Below are 22,566 nucleotides of genomic sequence, written 5' to 3' on the forward strand. Positions count from 1 at the left end.
ACGAAATTCAAATCAATTGTTAATAAAAGGTTTGTGTGGTAAAGGTTACTATAACATAAATGACTTTTTTAATGATATCACAGATTGGGAATGGAGCGAACGCCTCAGGCTATTAAATGATAAATTTTATTGTACGATTTTACATTGTAATCATATTTTTATAAAAAAAAGAAGCCCGCTGAGTTTCTTGCGCCTGTTCTTCTCAGGTCTGAGGCGTTCATTTCCGAAAGGGTTTCTTTCTTTCTAGCTTTCAATAAGTGATATCCTATTTTGAATAAAATATTTGCGAAGCGTACACCACCACGCATGTTCTTATTCATAAGGACATTAAAAAACAGTAAATTTTTTCAAAGCCAGAGGTATGACCATTGATAGTATCCTGCCAATAAAGCTATATGTTAGTTTTACCCTCCAAGAAGTATTATAATAAATATAAAACATCTGGCAGTACTGTGTTATTAATGTAATATTTCTTTTCCTAGGGACATTTGGATACTTTGGAGTACAATCAGTCAAAGGTAGAGACCCAGTGTACCAGTCCACGAAGACAACGATCCAGCCACAGCAACCAACGAAGCAAGCTGTTTTTAATTCGTACAACTATTCACACAATTTGAAATCAACTCCCAGTCTATATGCTGTTACAACTCCAAAATTGCAAACTACACAAAATCAGATATACTTCCAACAAAATAACAAATCTCCAAGCCCTACACAACAAACAAAAACGACATCGAACAAGGATACTAAAGCAGGACAGGGACATAGTTTTAAGCCAAGCCCCCAAGATCCGTTTACAAAGAATAATCTGAAAAATGATGTTAATAAGGTTACGACATACAACCCCCCCATCACGACTAATACGAATCAGTATTATAATTATAATTATGTATCCCAAAACTCTAATCAACATAATGCGAACGTAAATTATAATAACAATAACCAACAACTTGATAACGTTGGTTTAACACAACAAGTATTGCACCAATATGCTAACCCTCCAAACGTAGTCAATTACGCAGACGATCCCATAAACCCTGGTCAATATCAAGCTTCCTATGAAGTCACAGAAAAAGAAACAGATGTTATTACTCGACCAGCAACTGGAGCATGGTTCCAAGATGCATACGACTTAAATCAGCAAGTTACTGAAGCTAGTATTTTAACACAGGACAACTTTAATAGTATTATGGCAAAACCAGTCACTGTATCCGAGCAACCTGAAGAGTACGCTATAGTAACTGAAGCTGAGAAGTTGTATGAAAATGGACTGAATTATAATAATCAATTTGAATTACAGAATAGACCTCAGGGTGAAGATTATGAGCCAATCGAGAAGAACAAATTAAAAGATTATTATTACAGAGTACCGACAACGCCTTCTGGAAGACGAACCAAGAAACCTGCTAAAGTGACACAGGAAGTTACAACAGATATAGCCGCAACTACCGAAACTCCTGTAGAATCCCTGCCTACATTACCACCAAGCCAACATTTCAAAAGACCAAACTCAGAATCATTAGATAAAGACAAAATACGGAAACGTAACAAGATAAGGAGGCGCAGGCCAATAGGTAATAGAAGAAACGAAACAAGCACGACAACCACAACCGAAACAATACAGACAACTGATGAAATACATACAATAAGACCACGTATCAGGCCAATTAAAAGAACAGAAAGTCCTTTAACAACACCAATAATAACTTCTGAATTAACAACCAGCGCTTTAGCAACGGAAGCACCAACCGCACCTACTCCTATGAGAAAAAAACTAAACCATCAAAGAATTATGACTACATTAGGGAGAGCTGATACTACAACACAACCCACTCATGAACAAGAACAAAATAGAGAGTCTCCTATAATGAAAATATCATCACGACTACATACTAGACAAAATTACGAATATAGAAACACTGATGTGCCAGATTATACACATAATCAAGATGAGAAGGAAACACCCACTAGCGACACGTCTGTTGATTTCAGAGATAATTCTAAGACTGAGGCAGACATTTTGAAAGAATTTTCATTCCATAGAGATGTAAGACCCGTCGAAAGTACAACAGAGTCATCAAAAGAGACGGTTGATATTGAGACCACTACACAGCGCACTGAAAAATCAAACATTGGAAAAATACCCAAAACAAATAAATACAGCAGGCCAAAGTTCAGTGTTAAAGATTACAGGAACAGATTAAGCTCAACAACTAGTAGCACAGAAAAAGCAACAGAAACATACAAACAAAGATTTCCTCAGAGAAAGAATCCTTACTCAGAAATAAACACTGAAATTGAAACAACAACTGAAAGGAGAAAGTTCACGCCGAAAGAGCCACGGTACAAGTTAAATAAAACAGAGAATATCGATCAAGACATTCAATCACGCCACAGCAGTAGAATAAGACAAACAACAGAAGCCGCTGAAACTACGACACAAAGAATCTCATCAAGAATACGAAACGGACAACGAAGACCGAAACCAACAGACGAAACAATAGAGACATCCAGCACTACTGCAGGAAAAAGACCGCTGAGGAAGAAGATAAAAGACTCCGAGACTGGAGAATCTGTACAGGATATCACAATAGGTGATGCTAAATCAAGTCATGAACACAAAAATGAAATCACATCGGAAAGAGCGAGATCTGAGAGCGCTATCATGAAAATTGCTGATAAGAAACACCAAGATCACATCGAGAAACTGTTTGAACATTCGAAACGTGTTTCAGACTTGACATTAGCCGCAAGCAAAGACTATAACACACCGGGTATGTTTAAAACGATATCGGCAAATAGCAGACGCATACCGAACTATTTTACAATAGCGACAGACGATCCCATACTTCCAATAGAAGCATTCTTCCCCCAACTCAACCAAAAGAAGGAATCATAAAGTTCCTGTTATAAATTAATATAAAAACCAAATCTCTTATCTGCCAAAGCGTCGTTTTCTATTTCGTAGTTGTTACTAATGGTAGATTATTAAGTAAATCCGTCCTGCATTTTAACCTTGACTGTCTAATATACGTTGGTGCTCATTTTAATTAAGTCGTGATACGAAATAATAAGTATTATTTGTGGATTATTCACGAATTGCGTTAGTATAACTGTATGAGTGTATGTATGAATTGTGTGTCCTTAATATTTATATTTGTACCTAGTTAATAGTTGTAAATAAAAATTCCTAATGTAACAATATATTTTTATTTAAGCCACAAGAACATCCTATGTTAGTCACCCGGCATTAGCTTGATCGGCTTCTATTTTCGACATTTTTTGAATACACTTAATTGCTGCTTGATGAATGCTCTTATCCAATTGATCTGAAAAATTAAAATGCAGTTAAGTAAATTAAATTATTATTTCTTTACAGCATTTTGAAGGTGCCATAACCAAAAGCTCTATAATTATGCATATATTACTAGTTGACCCGACAGACGTTGTTCTGTATATAATAAATAAAATAATGGTTTTTATTAATTTGTCAATAATATTTCATATGATCAAGAATTATTTCGTAAGATATGCTACCTGTTGTTGTAATGAAATTTTTTCACAGCAGAACTGTCAAACCGTGTGTCAATAAATTCTCTCATAGAAAATATGTCCATATAAAACAAATATCGGACGACGGGGGACACATCAAAGGAAAAACAAAATTGTTGTTTTTATTTAATTCCGAACACTTTCATATTTATTCACCTTTTAAACCTTCCCTGGACTTCCACAAATGATTCAAGACCAAAATTAGCCAAATCGGTCCAGCCGTTCTCGAGTTTTAGCGAGACTAACGAACAGCAATTCATTTTTATATATATAGATTATATATCTATATAAAGCTAGCTCTATAATTATAAAACTCCGCGCCGTGATATTAGCAAGTGAAGCACTTTCATGATAGTGTGTGTGCGGTTATGGAGGATACTAGTTACACAATTTTTTTTTCCCTTATATAATCATATATGGCCACCAATACTTTTATAGTATCGTTTTTACACTTTTTCTCTCATAATGGCGGCCGATCGGCTTGTATTAGTGTGTGTGCGTGAGGCTATGTATTTACTCGTTTATCGGTTTGTTTTGGTGCTTCACTGTTATGTAAGGTGACACAGGGTTCTTCTTTTTTTACTCGTCCGTGTGATTATATTGTATGCTTATTAATTTGGAGGAGTTCCCTCAATTACACAGATTTTAATCATCACATCTGGTTTTATAATCTGCGAGTATTATAAGCGCAGACAATAAGTTTCATGAGGTAATAAACATACAAAAAATACAGACGAATTGATGATGATTTTGTAGTCTGTTGAAAAATTACCAATATGCCATTATACAATGAAAGTAAATCTAATGGTATTGTTTATAATACTATTATTTCTTTAAACAATCATGATATCATAACTCTAATGCGCTATATGCGAATAGAGTAAAAAACTTTGTGGTCCAAATATAATTTTCAGTTAAACTACAGGAGAGAACTGTTACGTCCACATTCACTCCGAAATTTCATTAGGATAATAATAAAAATGACCAGTAGTAAAAAAAAAACAAAATAATAAGAATTTTTCAAAAAATACAAGTAATAAAATTGTATAATCAACTTACATATTTTATGTTGCCCTTTGATCGGGAATCGCAGTCTCAAACTGATGGGGTTCGAGCATATGAACATGTAGGGACTGCCTCCCTCGCCCTCGGGATAGCTACAGGTAAACAAGCACAGAATAAATATAACATAGAACAAATATCTTCACAAGTACAGTAGTTTGACAACTGAGAATATGCTGAACTTAAGCCCAATATATTAGTAGATAGATTAGTACATCGTCAATTATTATAAAACAAACTTTTACTATAGAAATATATACTAAATTATAATAGTACCAATCCAAAACTTATCTGATTCACAAATAAAACTTTATGAACGATGCGGGACTCGAACTCACGGTTGTTCGCGTTCCGTGCGAGTGCTCTTCCAACTGAGCTAACCATTAGAGTGACGTATCGTTATAAAATCTTGTATTAACCACAGAAGTGAGGGTTATCACTTTAAAAACATAACAAATTGTTTAGATTTCGAAGAGCGACATCTCAAGTCAATTTCCTAATATGCAAATATTGGGGTTGAGCAGTCAACTGTAATGTAGATCCTGTAGATGAAGCCACAACCTGAGAGTTGAAGAAAGCATACAAGATTTTATGACGATACGTCACTCGAACGGTTAGCTCACTTGGAAGAGCACTCGCACAGAACGAGAGAAGTCTTGGGTTCGAGTCTCGCATCGTTCATAAATTTTTTATTAATCCCAGAAGTGAGGGTTATCATTTTAAAAACATAAGTCAAAATACTTTTCTGATTGTTAGTTTAATTGTCGCCAGTCTAAGATCGCTTTATAAACCTCAGCCTTATAACTTAGGATAATACAGGATACAACATTGTTTTTGGCCATTCTTTCTATTGGCATCATAAGAGTAGGGTTGCTTTTTTTACATTTAAGTAGGTTGGATTCCCAGACGAGGCAAGTAATTTTTAGAAAATCTTTGAATTCAGAATTACTATCTTTTAAAAATAACATAAAGTCTTCTTTCAGTAAAATAGCCTATCTTCGATATTTAAGGTACTTTCCCTTCATGTCCCATAACTTTGGGACACCCTGTATATTGAAACCTAACGTCTGACTTGGATAGTTCTCATATACGAATTATTATTAAGTAACATCTAAGGCAGTCATGAAAGAGACCTATGTTCGATGGCTAGTTTTTACCAACAAGCCTCGGAAGAATAAAATGTGAACTTACCGGTACAAACACATCCTACTGGAATGCGAGGCCATTGTCAGAATCAGGCTGGGGTGTGTACCATAACCAAAGAATATATAATAGTACAAGTACGGAAGTCCCACTCCGCAAAATCAGTTAAAGAAATAGGGATTCTTGTCGTCATACAATAAGGTGTAATTCAGATCGCACAGCGCTACAACTCCTACAACCTACATTTTTATTCACCTAGAAGTTACCTCTCTTTCTATCGCGTGACTCTTACCTCTTCTGACGACATTAGGGTTGACTTCTTTACCTAAATCTGTACGTACCTAGTATAAGGTCATCTTAAAAAATAGCTCAGTTTTTTCTATAATATAAATAGGTATGTAATCATAATTTTAAATCAATATTTCTGTCAAACCTACATTACTTGCATAAAATGTATGTGTTGGAAGACCACGACATAGTCAAACCTACTTAGTATATAGGAAATAAATATGTAGCTATCATGAATGTTAATATCATTATAATCAAAATCACTTTAAAATAGATTGTTTAAATATATTATATATATATTTGTGTCTAGATTTTTAAAATATCCGTCGGATCTGTGTAATAGATGACAACAAAACTCGCGCGTGCGTCCCTACTGGCTGGCCTTCTGTGTAGAGGCCGCCGCACGTACTTAAGATTTCGATATCTAGACGGGGAGTGAAACAGGCCTGCCATTACTCAAAACAGAGGACGTGCTCTGCCAAAACCCTCCGAGGATCCTACGCCTCTTGATAGTAATAGGTCTTTAGGATATAATTTTAACTTCGATACAGTAAGGGCAGACATTTGCTAGCTAGTAGCCTCAATTTTCACATCAATTTTTTTAAAGATATACGGAGAAGAGGGTAGGCGCGCTAGTGGAAGCAGGGGGCATAATTTATCCTCGGATTTAAGTGTATTTTAATCCCCAAATCAGGTACAAGCCGACAATTTAGATTAATTTGTCCATTAACTTTGTGTATGATACTTACATTTTCTGATACTCTTCCTCGGGCAAACAATCATCTACATGTACACAGCCGAGCAGGCAGCCCGTCGGGTAGAACGTCGGAAACTTTAGGTTCTTGTCTGCAAATTGTTCACATCTATTTGTAATGCCAATACTACAGTAGATCAAAATAGATCACTTTGGTCACAGTAAAACAAGGTACCCTGAACTGTATTAAAACCGCTTTACCAACCTTAGCCATGATGCCAATACTAGCCGACAATATATGCCGATATGGAAATGTTTGACTATAAAACAGTTCGAAACATGGGGGCGAATATTCGCCGTAGCCCGCTAGTGAAGCGCAAATGATTGCACATCGCGGCACTGTCGGTAAACGGGCGCGCAACAAAGGGTTTTGTCGCGACAACATTCGCCGCTTCATAATAGCCTATACACATGATCGGATTTGGTACGGCCGAACTATCGGTTGCGGTCCGGCAGCGGACCATATTGGATGGTATGTCGCATTGTCCATCGCACAAAATTATTATTATTACCGCCCGGACCGTACCGTGTACGGAGGACTAATTGGTGCAAGACGCCTACCCACGCCCACCAGACCGTCCGATAGTCCGGCCGTACCAAATCCGATCATGTGTTTAGGCTTTTATAATTCGCGTCGCGCGGTAGGTAGTTGACTGCGTAGATGTAGGCCAGATCATCGCGTTAACCCGTAGACGATGTTTTTGTGGCGACAGCGCGACATGAAACATCGTCCGCTAGTGAAGCCGGAGCATGAGGGGGATTTAGATAGGCGATTTTTTCGGCAGTCAAGCCTTTGTATTTGGTGTTTCAATAAGAAGGGCGCCCTAGCTATAGTCCCATAACTTAACTAACCTAACCAACTACCATGACGTCACAAAGAAATTTTGTGTTTTTGGTGTTTTGCCACCATCGAATCCAAGTTTGCGCGTTCGAATCCCATTCATAGTAATACTAGGTCTAGAAATCTCGAGCGATTGCCAATTCCGTCATCTGGAAGGCAAAGCCAAATTGGCATCAAAGATGCTGGGCGTCATGAATAGAGCACGGCAATACTTCAATCCGTCATACATTCTATCGCTCTACAAAACTGTTAAACCGCGAGCTGCTTTTTGAGATCCAGTGCTCTGTGAACGGCTAGATCACTTGCGTTGCGTAAAGACGTTTTTTGTGTGTCTACTACCGAATTTATCACGGGGAGTGTTCCGAAGAGCGCTCTGACCTGATTCCTGCCGCCGAATTCCACGTCCACACGACAAGCCACAAATTAGGATATCAACCCCACCATCTGGATCAATGTGGTTTTCAATTGTTACACTTGTTTGTCATCCCATTTTATTTAAAAAAAAAAGACTTTGGGGATGGTGTACGGTACATCTATTATAAATTTAAGTAGTTCATATGACTCGGACCATATTGCCCAATATTACAAATATAATGCAGCGTATAGACATTAGACACGGACTAGTAAAAAAATAAGGACTCCGTGTCACCTTACACAACAGTGTAGCACCAAAACAAGCCGATTAACGTGTAAATACATAGCCCCACGCACACACGTGCCTTGTGAAAAAGTGTCAAAACGATAATATATAAGTATTTGTGGCCATATATGATTATTTAAGGGAGAAAAAATTGTGTAACCGCACACACACTAGCATAACGGTGCTTCACTTGCTAATATCACGACGCGGAGTCATTCTTTTTTTACTCGTCCGTGCGTATACATAAGTAAAGCGTGCGAGAGAAAAGGACATCTCTTACGGAGATACAGCAAGATAGAAAAGGAAAGCGAATCTATTAATAATGTAACCTATTTTGATTCACAACTCGTAAGCAGTCAGCCACGCTTGGCATTACTCCTTACTATTTTGAATATGAAACTAGCAAACCATTGCTAAGACACACATAAACAAATCAAAATTGATCACGCAGTGCTCAGTGCTCGGAATAGCTAAGGAAGTTTTCACTTTAAAAATAACCGAAAGTTTACCTGGGTTGAGCACTCTGTATCTATTCTCTAGTTCCCTGACGAGGGTGGGCTCCGGAGGCTTGGCAGTGGACGCGATCCACAGCCTTCCGCGGTGACCAGAGTACCACGTGCGACCTTCGTGGCTGTAACCCATGCGAAGAACAATAGTTTAAATACAATCTGAATTGAGCAATGATGATAGGCATACAAACCAAGAATTGGGTTCCGGTGGTATCAAAGAGGTGTGCCCGCAGCTTTATGATACTACATGGAGATCGCAAGGACGAGAGAATACGCAATATTGTAAGTATTATAACGGGCCAATCTTCCACAAACAATTATCTATTTCTCGATGAAGGTATGAACGATAGAAATTTTAGAAATGTGTACTTCCCACTCTAGTCAAAAATAAACCTTGATAGATAGCAATAAGATTGATTTTATTAAACTAAGACATTGCGATCATTTTGTCCTGCCAAGCACCAATTGGATACTAGGATGTTCCACAAAGTGGTAAGATAGAAAAGCACATTAGTTGACTTATACCATATATAAGCATATATAGCAAATAATAAAAGCCAATGTGGCAAAACAAAAAAAATCTATTGCAAAAATGCTACATTTTTAACCGACTTCAAAAAAGGAGGAAAAAATTCGTCAGTATGTTCTTTTTTTTATGTTTGTGTTGTTAAATAGTGCTGTACCTTGTACAATGGTATAGAATCTTTCGTGTTTGTTTCGTGTCCGTCTCGCACTTGGCCGTTTTTTCAGAGCGTACCACAAATTATTATGGTGCCGCTCATAACTATAGGGTTTTTAACAATCCTGAGTTATATTGTAGTGTAGCGGGTAAGCGTATCACATCAGATCAAACTATTGTCACTTTTTACTATAAAAATTATAATAAAATGCCTTACAGTTTAATTCCCTCGACAAGCAATGAGGCCCACGGTTGGTGCATGGACAGGCAGCGTCCCGTATCGCTCATCTCCTGTATCTCTGGGTCCTGGACACGGGACTCTCGGGACCAGTCTGATCTCAATCGGGAAAGACTCGAACCAATTCCTTCGATGTACTGTATCAGATAAATTTTAAATGTTTATAGGTGGCGTTCGTTACAACGTAATGGGTCTTAATGGTGAAACACAAGAGATATTCTTTAAGGAGACTCTAAACTCGATTTTATTAAGTAATAAAATTAAGTACTAAATTTTTTAACAAATTTCCCTTAAAATAAATGGCGTGTGAATACATCACCGTACTTCACGACCGTACTCAGCGGGCTTCTTTTTTTAAAATAAAGTGTCGTACAATAAAATTTATTTTTAAATAAATAGTTTGTGGACAATCTTTCCATTTCCAATCTTTGGTGCCTATCATTGAGAAAGTCATTAATTCGTTATAGTAACCTTTACAAAGTAGTCGTTTTTAATGATTCTTTTGAATTTCGTAACAGTAAGTGAGTTTCGTAAGGACTAATTCGGAACGCTTCCATAAATTCGGTAAGCGGTTCATGCAAATCAATTCAAGTTTGCAAATCACTCATTTAGACATAGTTCAAAAAATACAAAAACATCAAACGTTGTGCATCCATGGACTGGCGAAACAAAATGGCGGCTCGCATTTCAAACTTGTCGGATCGCCAACGCGCTTACTCGGTGAGACACTAGCGGAAAAGTTCGTCGAGCCACAAGTTCGCGAACTTACTCGCATTGTACTTATCTATATATATATATATATATATATATATATATATATAATGAAAATGGTCTTTGTTCGAGGCTCAATCACGCCTAAACCACTGATCGTATCGACATAAAACTACCACCATTCGATGCGTAATTATCCTAGATGGTTTATGGCTACTTATTTTTTTATTTTATTTGTAATAAGATGAATAAAATTTAATCTATTTCCTTTTAAAATTCGCCCAGCGAGCGGGAACGGCTAGTTCTAAGATATACCAAAACGGCAGAAGGTCTCCCATTCACACGCCGACTTATACTGTGTATGATCTGTGCAGCTAACCTGCAATAAGGGCGCGTTAACACCAGGCGCGACGTCCCTGTCGCTCGACATATCGCTCAACAAGTCCGGACTCAGCATTGTACTCTGCGGTTGCTCGCCGCGTGTTATCTCGCGGATTTTCGCCTCGTCAACATCGTGCTCAGTGCTGTTATCTTCAATAACTTGCCGACCTGTTCAAGAGGAAGTATTAATTGACTTTTCAGTTTCGAACACACAATATTCTTGGAACTTTGGAATACTTCCTGGTGTATGTGTTAAATATGCTGAATTACATGGGCTTAAATACAACGCCAAGAAGTCAGAAATGGTGATATTTAAATGGAAAAGAGGCCCGGATAGGGTACCTGAAGTTTGTTTAGCTAGCACGCCAGTGCGAGTTGTAAGGTCCTTTAAATACCTGGGGCACACTCACCGATGATTTGAAGGATGTCGGTACGGTGTAACATGCTCGCGCAGAGGTTCGATGTATTAATCAGGTTAAACTTACATTGTTTAAAACCTTTTGACAATTTTTTTACACCTGTCAACTTTGGTCATCATTATTAACAGAAAATCATATAGCACACTCAGAGTACAGTACAATAACGCTTTTCGTATATTAATGAAAAAACCTCCCTATTGTAGCGCATCGGGCATGTTCGCCGAGGCAGGAGTTGCCGATTTTTTTGACGATAATGTGTCCCCGCATCGAGTCGTTCTGGAGTCGTCTGCGCAGCGCTCAGAATCGTATCCTTCGAACCATCGGCGATTGCCCGGATAATCATTTCTTCAGGCATCGGTTGTCTGTGTACGGTTGTGTGTGTTTAAGGACGCGTTTACGAATCCGACAAAAATAAGATATTTTTCGGTAGAGTTTGTGATGAAATGAAACTAAGTCTACCAAAACTAAAAATTGCCACAAATAGATTACTTCTTATCTCCAATTAGCGGGAAATTTTTGCTTTGAAATTTTTATATTTTATGCCGTAAAAACCATTATCCGTTACCTCTTCACACAAAATTGACGAAATGGGGCTTCATTTTTCTGTTCATCAGTTTTCTGCTACTACTTACATAAATTTGTCTCTTAAAAATTACGTAAGGAATGCAGATAAATATTACAATACAAAAACACCGGAAATAAATTAATGAATATGTTATAAATAATCTAAGAAAAAAATATAAATGAAAGCATGAGCTTAAAAGTGTGGTATTAAGGGTTATTTTATTTTGTTACTCCGTACGCATTGCACAGAAAGATCTATCGAAACAACGTCAGTCAGGCCGCCGTCGTGGGTAGACACTGTGTCGGTTGTGAGCAGCAGCTCGTACTCGGAAAGATCGCTGTACGAACATGAATATTTTTTATAAGCTCTAAAATACTGTCTTTGATACTTTACATATTTTGTAAGCAGTCAGATTTTCAAAAAAATATGCTTCTTTATTTTTTTGAAGAATTAGTGATTTTTAAGTTCATCTCTAAATATAAGGTCTATATTAAATCGACATCGGGTCAAAATCGAAATCCAAGATGGCGCCTATGAAATTTACCAACTTCTCTTCATGGGTGTCATTTTCATGGTTTTCGGGGTCAACCATAACGAATATCGGGTCAAAATCCAAATCCAAGATGGCGCCTATAAAATTTACCAACTTCTCTTCATGGGTGTCATTTTTCATGGTTTTCGGGGTCAACAATAACGAATATCGGGTCAAAATCGAAATCCAAGATGGCGCCTATGAAATTTAGCAACTTCTCTTCATGGGTGTCATTTTCATGGTTTTCGGGGTCAACAATAACGAATATCGGGTCAAAATCGAAATCCATGATGGCGCCTATAAAATCTACAAAATTTTCGTCATGGGTGTCATGTTATTTACATCGTCAAAATTAGAATTCATTCATAAACTTAAATTATATTATAAAAGTCCTGTCTAACAATATCCCACATGCTAAATTAATTGTTCATTCCCTAAATATATAAATATTCTCATTTCGACTTTTCACCAACAATATTTACAAAACACATTCCGTTACCAATCTAATTAAAAAATCTCAAAATTTGATTTTGAAAGACCTATCTAATGATACCCTACATGCAAAAAAAAAATTCATCCTCTTTTTAACCACAAGAAGTAATTGATAAGAAGGGTAGAGCACCCTTCTTATCAATTATTACCACCATATTATGTCAAGAAGAGTTATTTCAATAGATATTGTAATCATAATGTATAAGCTATTACATAAATGTAACGTATATCTTCTTTAATCCCGCATTATTTTCATACGACCTAAGGAAATGTATCAAACCTGAATCTAACTTTCAAAGACCTATCCAACGATACCCCACATGGTCTCCAATATTTTTTTCAACTCCACTTGTAGGGGAGGTGTCCTAAGGGGGAAGCTACGTCCAAAACACCAGACAACACAAAAAATGGTGTGCGTACAAAGTACACATGTCAGAAGTGAAACTTATTTGTGAAAACCAATTTTTAAATCTCGTTTATATTAATAATTATCCTAATCTGTTCTCTAAACCAATTGATTTTTGTCAATATTAGGAATTATTAGATGTTTTACTAATTATTATTACTCATTAAACCTGCACAACACAAAGCTAGTAGGGAAGATGTTCTACTTACTCGCGGCCGCGCGCTAAACCTACATGATACAACGCTAGTAGTGAAGTTGTTTTACTTCATAGCGGTACGGTCTGCTTCATACTGCATTCGCATTTTCTCACTCTATCTCAATCAGACTCAATCTCCCTCCCCTCTTCTTGGATAAAAACGTCCTTCATTTTCGTGACACTTTATTCCGTTTCATCCGTAAAAATTTTACCCTCATTACCCGCAAACAAGTTTCACTTCAAAAATGATCCCAAATTCGTTCTCTGCACCTTCGAGAACCTCGAATACGATATCGTTATTACTGAAATCATAATTTTGCGCGGCGGCCATCTAGTAATTCAAAAGTGATCCCAAATTCGTTCTCTACACCCTCGAGAACCTCGAATACGATATCCATATTGTTGATATCATAATTTTGCGCGGCAGCCATCTTGTATTTCAAAAGTGATCCCAATTTCGTTCTCTGCGCCTTCGAGAACCTCGGATTCGATATCCATAATGTTGAAATCATAATTTTGCGCAGCGGCCATCTTGGATTTCAAAAATGACTCCAAATTCGTTTTCTGTACCCTTGAGAACCTCGGATTCGGTATCCATATTGTTGAAATCATCATTTTGCGCGGCGGCCATCTTGGAATTCAAAAATGACTCCAAATTCGTTCTCTGTACCCTTGAGAACCTCGGATTCGGTATCCATATTGTTGAAAGCGTAATTTTGCGCGGCGGCCATCTTGGATTTCAAAAATGATCCCAAAATCGTTCTCTGCACCCTCGAGAACCTCGGATACGATACCGATATTGTTGAAAGCGTAATTTTGCGCGGCGGCCATCTTAGATTTCAAAAATGATTCCAAAATCGTTCTCTACACCCTCGATAACCTCCGATACAATACCCATATTGCTGAAATCATAATTTTTCGCGGCGGCCATCTTGGATTAAAAAAAACTGCGTTTACTGCACACGACGTTATGCGACAGAATTGCCATCTAAAGTTCTAATATTTAACTACTAAACGAATATTACTATACGAATACATAAACCAATTATCAAAAATACATATGTATTAAAAAAAAATTCAAACTTGCTAAAGTATCAAATTCATTTGATTCCCGCTATTAACTTTAAGTACGTGTATGTGTTTGAGCGGTGTCAGTGTAGTGGTGCGATTCGATACCTCTCTGTTTTGAGAACGCGTCCTTAAATTTTACTTATATTTATATTCGTAATTTTATTTTGTAATATTGTCTTACTCTGAAATAAATGACTATTATTATTATTAATATATTAGTGAGAAGAACATCTCTAACAGAGATACCGCAAGATAGACAAAAGGTGAGCGAATGTACTTTATGCTTGGCAATAGTTCCATAATATTTTAAATATTAGACCACTAGCTAACCGCACACATCGACAAATCAAAATTGGTCTCGGATTATTACGGAGCAGACGCCTTTTCGACATTCGCCAGCGGTGTATCTACTTATTATTTTATGAAAATAAGGGACGAGACGAGCAGGACACCTTATGGTGGACAGATTATTAATATGCTCTGCCCATTACAGCTCAGTGCCCCTCAGAATTCTTGAAAAACCCAAAAATTCTAAGCGGCAATACAATTGCGCTCGTCACCTTTAGACATAAGAAATTAAGTCTCATTAACTTCACTAGCTACAACACCCTTCAGACCGAAACACAATAATGCTTATACATTACTGCTTCACGGCAGAAAAAGGCGCCGTTGTCGTACCCATAATCTTGCCGGCATCCTGTGCAAAGTAGCCTCCGTCTGGTTTGTTGTCTGTGCTCCAATTGACTCTCAATTGACACTCTACTCACCAGCAAAATCAAAGGTCATCTTCTTGTACAGCCGCGACGCGTGCTTCTTGTCGTGCAGGCTCTGCTGGTACTTGTCCAGTTTCTGCCGCTCCTCGGCGCTGAGCCACACGCTGCCAGCGCTGAAGTAGTCGCTGTCGTCATCCGTCACGCGCGTGCGCCGCTCGCTACGGTCAATCAACGACATTGAGAACAACTCTTCATCGCTATGTCAATAACAGTTATTTCGTCCAAATCTTCATATCGAGATCGAATCAGAAATGACGAGATTCGTAGGAGAACCAAAGTTGCCGACATAGCCCATATGATTGCGAAACTGAAGTGGCAGGGCACATAGTTCGACGGACAGATGGCCGTTGGAGCATTAAAGTCCTCGAATGGCGACCACGTCCGGAAGACGCAGTGTTGGTAGGCCCCCTACAACATGGACCGACGATCTGGTCAAGATCGCCGGAATACGTTGGATGAGGGCAGCGCAGGACCGATCGTCGTGGAAATCTTTGGGGGAGGCCTTTGTCCAGCAGTGAACGTCTTCCGGCTGATGATGATGATGAACCCTTCATATTACCTTTGATAGGTCGAGTTCTAATCTGTCACCAAGTGTTAGAAAAATAAATCAGCTGCTGTAAGACATAGCTCTTCCATAGTTTTAGGTTTGTTAGTATAATACATCAACAATAGTCAGTTATATCATCAGTCACAATCAAAATATACTTACAGTGCCATCAGAATATATCTATCAAAATATATGCTAGGAAAAATATGGATAAATATGTTAAAAAGTGTGAACAGCATAACTTTGATACCAGACATAAACATAAAATTGCTATAAGTACCCAGTTATAGAACCACTAAGGCAAATAAGTCAATTTTGGGAAATTCTGTTAGATTCTATAATAAGCTCCCCACGACCATAACAGAATTGCCTGACAAAACATTCAAGACATATATAAAAACTGTTTTAATGGGAAAAGGTTACTATAATATTAAGGAATGTATTGAGGATAAAGAAGTTTGGAGTACAGTACCATGCATATCACGAGTCTCTGCGACCCTGTAGCATCCACTGACGTATTTTTAATTACTTACCTAATTTACTTTTTGACGCTTTTGCGCACTTGTGAACATTTTATGACTATTTACAGATGCTTTTTGTAAGTTTTCGTAAAGAAAAATTTTTACTTTTTCATTTTCACTGAATAATTTCTTTATTCAGTAGATACAATCACTTTGAATCGTCAGGCCTAAGCCTTAATTAATTTAAAAATGAATGCACAACTTTCTATGGATCTCACAATCACAAGTGAGCAGAGATGAAGCCAGTGAGCCATGATTTACAGTAAGAATGCCAAGGAGTCTTCTCACTAATGAGTTCAGGTGTTTGAACAACATATAGACTACATAATATCACACTACATGCCATAGACATAGTATTTTTACTGCTTATAATACTAATAATAATAATAATAATATAAGCCTTTATTCAGATAGTATCATTTACATATATACTTACAAACAATCCTTAACTAAGTATCTATCACTGGTATAACTATATCTGGTTGTCTATTGACAAAGGCCTCTTCCAACTTCTTCCACTCTTTTCTATCTTTAGCTAACCTATACCATGTCTTGCCTGCTATCGTCCTAAGTTCGTCTGACCATCTCCTGTATTGTCCCCCCGGTTTCCTTTTTAGGTTTCTGGGATACCAGTCTGTGATACATTTGCTCCATTTGTCTATACCCCTAAGTGTGTGTCCCGTCCAGCGCCATTTAAATTTTCTTACAGCATTAGTGATTTTTGTTTTCTGTCTTAAGCCTGTGTTTCAAACTTTATGTGTTTTATTAATATTCAGCATACTCCTCTCCATGGCTCTTTGGCAAGTTTGCTGCTTATAGTGTCTATTCAGTAACGAAAACACTGTGTACAAACGTAATGAAATAGTAGCAATGAAATAAACTGCATTATTTTGCCGCCTCCTAACAATTAATAAAATAATTCCATGTAATTCCTACCTTGTTCTATCATACTCTAGCAGTCTGTTTCTGTGAGACACCGCAGCCTCCCACCCCTTGGGCCGACTCTTCTCCAGCAATGTTTCCTTAAGTTTAGTGCTTGATTTCGTTTTTGAATTGATCTCTTTCTGTTCCTGCGGTGTACAAACCTACAATCATAGATAACAGTTGTAAGCAGTATCTTTAACATTTTGATATGGTCATGTTTGTAAATAAACTTGCCCACCCTGCATCTAAGGATGCCATAAGTCTGTTTGAATCCATAAGTCTTATTGCTTGAACACTATAGATATAACTTGCTTTTGGTTTTATTAACTTTTTTTTTAGTTTGTCAAGTTAAGAATTTTGTTTTTCTTTTGTCTTTTTAATGTACTTAGATTATAACGGGGCTGACATGTACATACATATAAAAGCCCCTAAATAAATAAAGAAAAAAAAATCTTTAACATTAAACTTATGCATAGGTAAGATATGTAAAAGTGATAGATTCAATAGTTTGTAAGTAGGTATGAAGGGGATGATCTATAAAATGGAAAATACAATGAGAGAGTGGAATAGGATAAGAAATGTTTTGAGTAAGAGATAAGAGCATTTATTGAAGTGTTATGAATAAAAAATTAAGTGTTAGTTCTCTACAAACTCTCACATGGCCTAGAGTTATGGTTTTAACACATCTTCGACCAAATAATCGGCTCTTGCTCATCTCAAGACTGAATAACTCAAGACACTTTAAAAGCTAGGGAGGTATCAGTTGCACGTTCGTTGCAATAATCTGTCGCTCACCATAAAGCATCTTATTTGTCTCTCTCTCTCTAAAGTGACAGTTTTAAGTGTAAATTTAATATGGAATTTTATCATATATTGCTCATATCACAAAAAAAATCTAACTAACCAGATGTCCACAAAACAAGCACGGCCCAGATCCTTCTTGCTTGCACACAATACGACCACAGTACAAACAGTTGTTCACCAGCTCATGTTTTGCCGCTTGGCAATCACAATGGTGTCTACCTATTGAATATTTAAATTAAATTCAATGATTGTAGTATTTGCATTGAGGCAAATTGAAATATTTTTATTCAAAATAGGATGTGACATCACTTATTGAAAGTCAAAAACTACCACCCATACCAAAATGAATGCCTCAGTCCTGAGAAGAATGGGTGCAACAAACTCCACTATTTTTTTTTCATCAAAAAATATATTTACAAAGTAATATTGTACACTTAAAACTTATTATTTAATAGCCTGAGGGTGGACACTCCGTTCCCAATCTGTGGTATCATTAAGAAAGTCATTTATGTTATAGTAACCTTTACCATACTAACAATTTTTAACAATTCTTTTGAATAACATAATGCTTTTGTTTTGAACATTTTCTGGAATCTTGATATAAAAGAATATACATCTCCCCACAAATCACGCAAATACAATAATTATGATTTGGGGATTAAAATGCACTTAAATCCTAGGTCTATAGGGCCCCCTGCTTGCACTAGCGAGCTTGCCCTCAGCGTCCTGTGTCTAAAAGTGAGATTAGGAAAAAAATTGAGGTTTCTAACTAGGAAACATGTTATTGTGGGGAAATTTAAATTATACCCTCAAGTCCTATTATTTATATGAGGTGTAGGGAGGGAGGCAGGGTACATCCTCTACTTTAAATCAATATATTTTAAGACACCCCAGCCTGATTCGGACAATGGATTCCCATTCCAGAAGGATGTGTTTGGAGTCTTCAGCGGCTTTGCAACAGAATCTGCACAGGCTTGATTCACTGAGACCCATTCTGGCTAGGTGCTTCAGCTTATAAATATAATACTTCCGGCTTTTAATTTTTAACTCTCTGAGTAAAATTTTTATCACACTTCCTCAGGAAATGTAAATAAAAATTATCAAAAAAATTGTTCTCTGCAACCCTCAGAATCTTGGAAGTAATGTCCATATAATAATAATAAAATTGTTTTATTAGTAAGGATTTAAGGTCATTAGATTGCCATCTTGCAATATACAAATAATTAAGACCAAATTTGTTTTACACCATTCCATAAGCCTTGGAAATTGCATAGCTTTTATTTACCCTCACTGCTTATTTGGACAAGACCTAAGTCATTTTGTGCACCCTGGGGAACTTCTGAATTTTAGGATAAAAGTACCCTATATACCCTTTCAGTTATCATAATCTATGGATTATACAGTATATTTATTTGAAGTATACCACAGCCTATATAATAACTACTGTAAAGGCGACTAATATTAGATCATCATCATCATAATGTAAAGGTAAACCCCCTTATTCATAATAGTCTGCTAACTTAAAGCATTGCTAATTCTCACTCTGTCTTCTTCTATTGACCTAAGTCAGAATGAGAAAAAACACTCCTTAGCGGCTGTTTAAAGTTAGCAGACCATTATGAATAAGGGGGAAAGTATATATATATATACAAAAGGCAACTTATATTAGATATTATTATTAAATGTTAAATTTATTATGTTTACCTTTTAACAATACCACTTGAGCATTTTTACCTTCCTGGGAATAAAGATTAACATATTTTGTTTTTTTTTTATTTGTAACCTCTGTCTCTACATCCAAAGTACTTGTTTTTACTTCAGTACTGGAAGGTTCACTTTGTTTGCTCTTTGAAATTTTCTTTTTAGGCTGTCTTGGCAAAGATGCTGAAATTTTTACATAATTTTATTCGCTAGTGTTACTTTTAAAGTAAGAATGTAGTAAGTGGGGTTACTATTAATAATATACCAAACCTTTATTATTCTGAAATTTCCGTTTACAAAAATCTGTGAAAAATGTTTGATGTTGGTGGTTATCAAAATCAATTAATGTTTTCATGTACTCCCTTAAATCTGGCTCATTTTCTATTGAAAGCAAGTATCTAAAAAGCACACATGAAAATAATTAATTTAATTTCAATATTGTAATAAAAAATTTAATAACTAGGATAAAAAGTATGATTTATTAGATACTTTATTAGATCTTCAGGTACTTCAAAATCTAGAATTCTTGATAAGTTTTCTTTAATCCACTCATCCATTTTTATATAATTATTATAACTGCCCACTGAACAATGTACAAGAGATTAGAGAACTAAATAAAATATTGTAATTTGCAGATAAATATTAGTAAATAGTGACTTAAATATTACTATATATATTAAATAAATAGTAATTTATAACATTAAATAGTTTAAATTTATAGTTAAGAGTTTGAAACTTTTTCTAAATTGACACAATACTCTGACGAGTGACACCGGACACGGTTATAATTCGCATCAGCTGTTGAATTTTTTTTTACTTATACTCAGTTGCAGTTTCTTAGTGGAATAGCTGATAGCTCTGCAGTTTTAGGCGAATACAATAACTGCGGCTACTACCTACATACTGTTAACATATAACACATGGTCGGATTTGGTACGGCTGGACCATCGGAAGCCTAAGATAGACAATGTGAATAGCATTGATTAGGGTCCGCTACCAGACCGCGTCCGATGGTTCAGCCGTACCAAATCCGATCATATGCTGAGGCCATAATAATTCCATGGCAATACCATAAAAAAAAATGGCGAATGTCAAAGTCACTAATAAAAGTGCAATATTTTGAATCCCAGACTCAATGTCATTATTTTCAAATTTAGAATAGATTGGATAAATTAGCACAGTATTATTGAAATTGTTCTCATAATTTCATTAGCAAAGGGCCAACAAGGTAGAATAATGAATGACGTATTATTATTTCGTCAATTTATCCGTAAAATATTGAAATTACTATTCAATTATTTACGTAATCTAACCTGTTAAACTGTGTAATTTATTTCTTATAGCATTAAAATGTCCATCTCGCCGTTCTTCCGATCTCCGTTCACCGATATAACTGGTGGTATGATATCACATCAAATGCTGGGTAATTGTCAAAAGGAAGAAATGCGCTACATGGACTGTCTGGAAGCCTATGGTCTGGACAGAGGACGAGGCAAATGCTTACACTTGTTCGGCGATTTTCATGAATGCCAAACAAAAACAAAGCAGTTTCAACGTTTTGTGGTTAGTATATTGTAATGATCTATAACCAAATTTATTTGGATTGGTACTTGGTATCTAAGTAGATATGAAGTCATAATATTTTATTTGGGTGAAGATATGCTTTTACAAAAGGATATCAGAAAATGTACAAAACAAATGTGTTTTCCCGGAACAAAAAGTTCAATTGCACAGGAACACTTTAACTATTTGGGATGATATGTTTACAAAAACATTGAAGAAACAATGAAGCTTAAAATTATGCATTCTAATATATATAAACTTAGTTATAAACTCAAGAACATGTTAACGAACCTAAATTATGAAGCTACTGAGAATCTTATTCGTTAAAGTCTACTTATATTAGGTACACACACAAATGCATAACTCACACCAAAAATCTAATATATAAAATTCTCATGTAGCGGTGTTTGTAGTTAAACTCCTTCGAAGTGGCTTGATTAATTCTCATGAAATTATGAGTGCATATTGGGTAGGTCTGAGATTCAGACAACAACAGGTCAGGGTGGTCCACACCAATTTTTTTTTTATTTTTTTTTTTAAATTTGTTTGATTATGAGTCATCAATAAAAAATACATACAACTTTAAATTTTCACCCATCTATGATCAACAGTTACTTTTGTATTGCGATTTTAATATCGGCAATACAACGTTTGCTGGGTCAGCTAGTAATATATAAAATAGTAATTGTTTTCATCATTAGTTGCATAACACCATTGTTAAACACCTTAAAATATGTTGATGTTTGTTTTCTTTGACATTTTACATTGCACAACTGGGGAGAGACTGACCCCCCATGTCACGGGCTGACCTAGTTTGGGGGTTGAGGGTAATTTTAAGCTAAATTGTATTTTCTTTTTGCAACAAATAAATATTTATTATCATTATTTAATAAATGCTACTTAGGTAGGTATGCGAAATTCAAAGATATTTTAAAAACTATTGAATGTTAAGGGTTACTATAGCAGTTATGAGTTTCAAATTGAGACCATACATAATTGTAATGAAGTAATATTAAAAAAAAAGGAAAGCCAGAGTTTCTTTTCAAGTCTGAAGTTTTATTAAAAAAAAGCTAGAGGATCTTTTTAAATGGGTTAGGAAGTTTTTTCCCCTGTATAATCCTTCAGGTTTTGACCATGAAAATATCTTGTGTGTCTTACACAGGGTTTTAGCATTCTTAGCTAGACTTAAAACAGAATTTATTCCGTTTTTACAGTAAAACTATAGTAATTTTGACAAAATCTAATATTGTATTA

At 36.1% G+C, this 22,566-nt stretch overlaps 2 protein-coding genes across 3 annotated transcripts; one reads left to right on the forward strand and one right to left on the reverse strand.

Annotated features, from left to right (window-relative positions):
- Positions 1 to 475: 475 nt before the first annotated feature.
- Positions 476 to 3,202, forward strand: LOC126977877 (general transcriptional corepressor trfA-like; the record flags this gene model as incomplete). Its single annotated transcript, XM_050826507.1, has 1 exon — positions 476 to 3,202. A coding segment is annotated over one exon (2,424 nt), but the record flags the coding sequence as incomplete, so codon positions are not given.
- Positions 3,195 to 20,668, reverse strand: LOC126977959 (activating signal cointegrator 1). Of its 2 annotated transcripts, none has more exons than XM_050826669.1 (12): positions 20,650 to 20,668; positions 20,020 to 20,147; positions 19,753 to 19,932; positions 18,149 to 18,267; positions 17,257 to 17,405; positions 15,247 to 15,410; positions 10,797 to 10,966; positions 9,686 to 9,843; positions 8,790 to 8,911; positions 6,795 to 6,891; positions 4,612 to 4,709; positions 3,195 to 3,329 (listed from the first exon to the last, which is right to left on the reverse strand). In XM_050826669.1, exons 2-12 carry the CDS (start codon positions 20,102 to 20,104, stop codon positions 3,241 to 3,243), a joined length of 1,431 nt encoding a protein of 476 aa, XP_050682626.1. In that variant the 5' UTR covers positions 20,105 to 20,147; positions 20,650 to 20,668; the 3' UTR covers positions 3,195 to 3,240. The 2 variants fall into 2 exon arrangements, with proteins under 2 accessions (XP_050682626.1, XP_050682625.1); XM_050826668.1 differs by lacking the exon at positions 20,650 to 20,668 and adding an exon at positions 20,239 to 20,515.
- Positions 20,669 to 22,566: the final 1,898 nt, after the last annotated feature.

The sequence above is a fragment of the Leptidea sinapis genome, chromosome 46, assembly GCF_905404315.1.
Source record: "Leptidea sinapis chromosome 46, ilLepSina1.1, whole genome shotgun sequence".
In the NCBI taxonomy this organism is placed as follows: Eukaryota; Metazoa; Arthropoda; class Insecta; order Lepidoptera; family Pieridae; genus Leptidea; species Leptidea sinapis.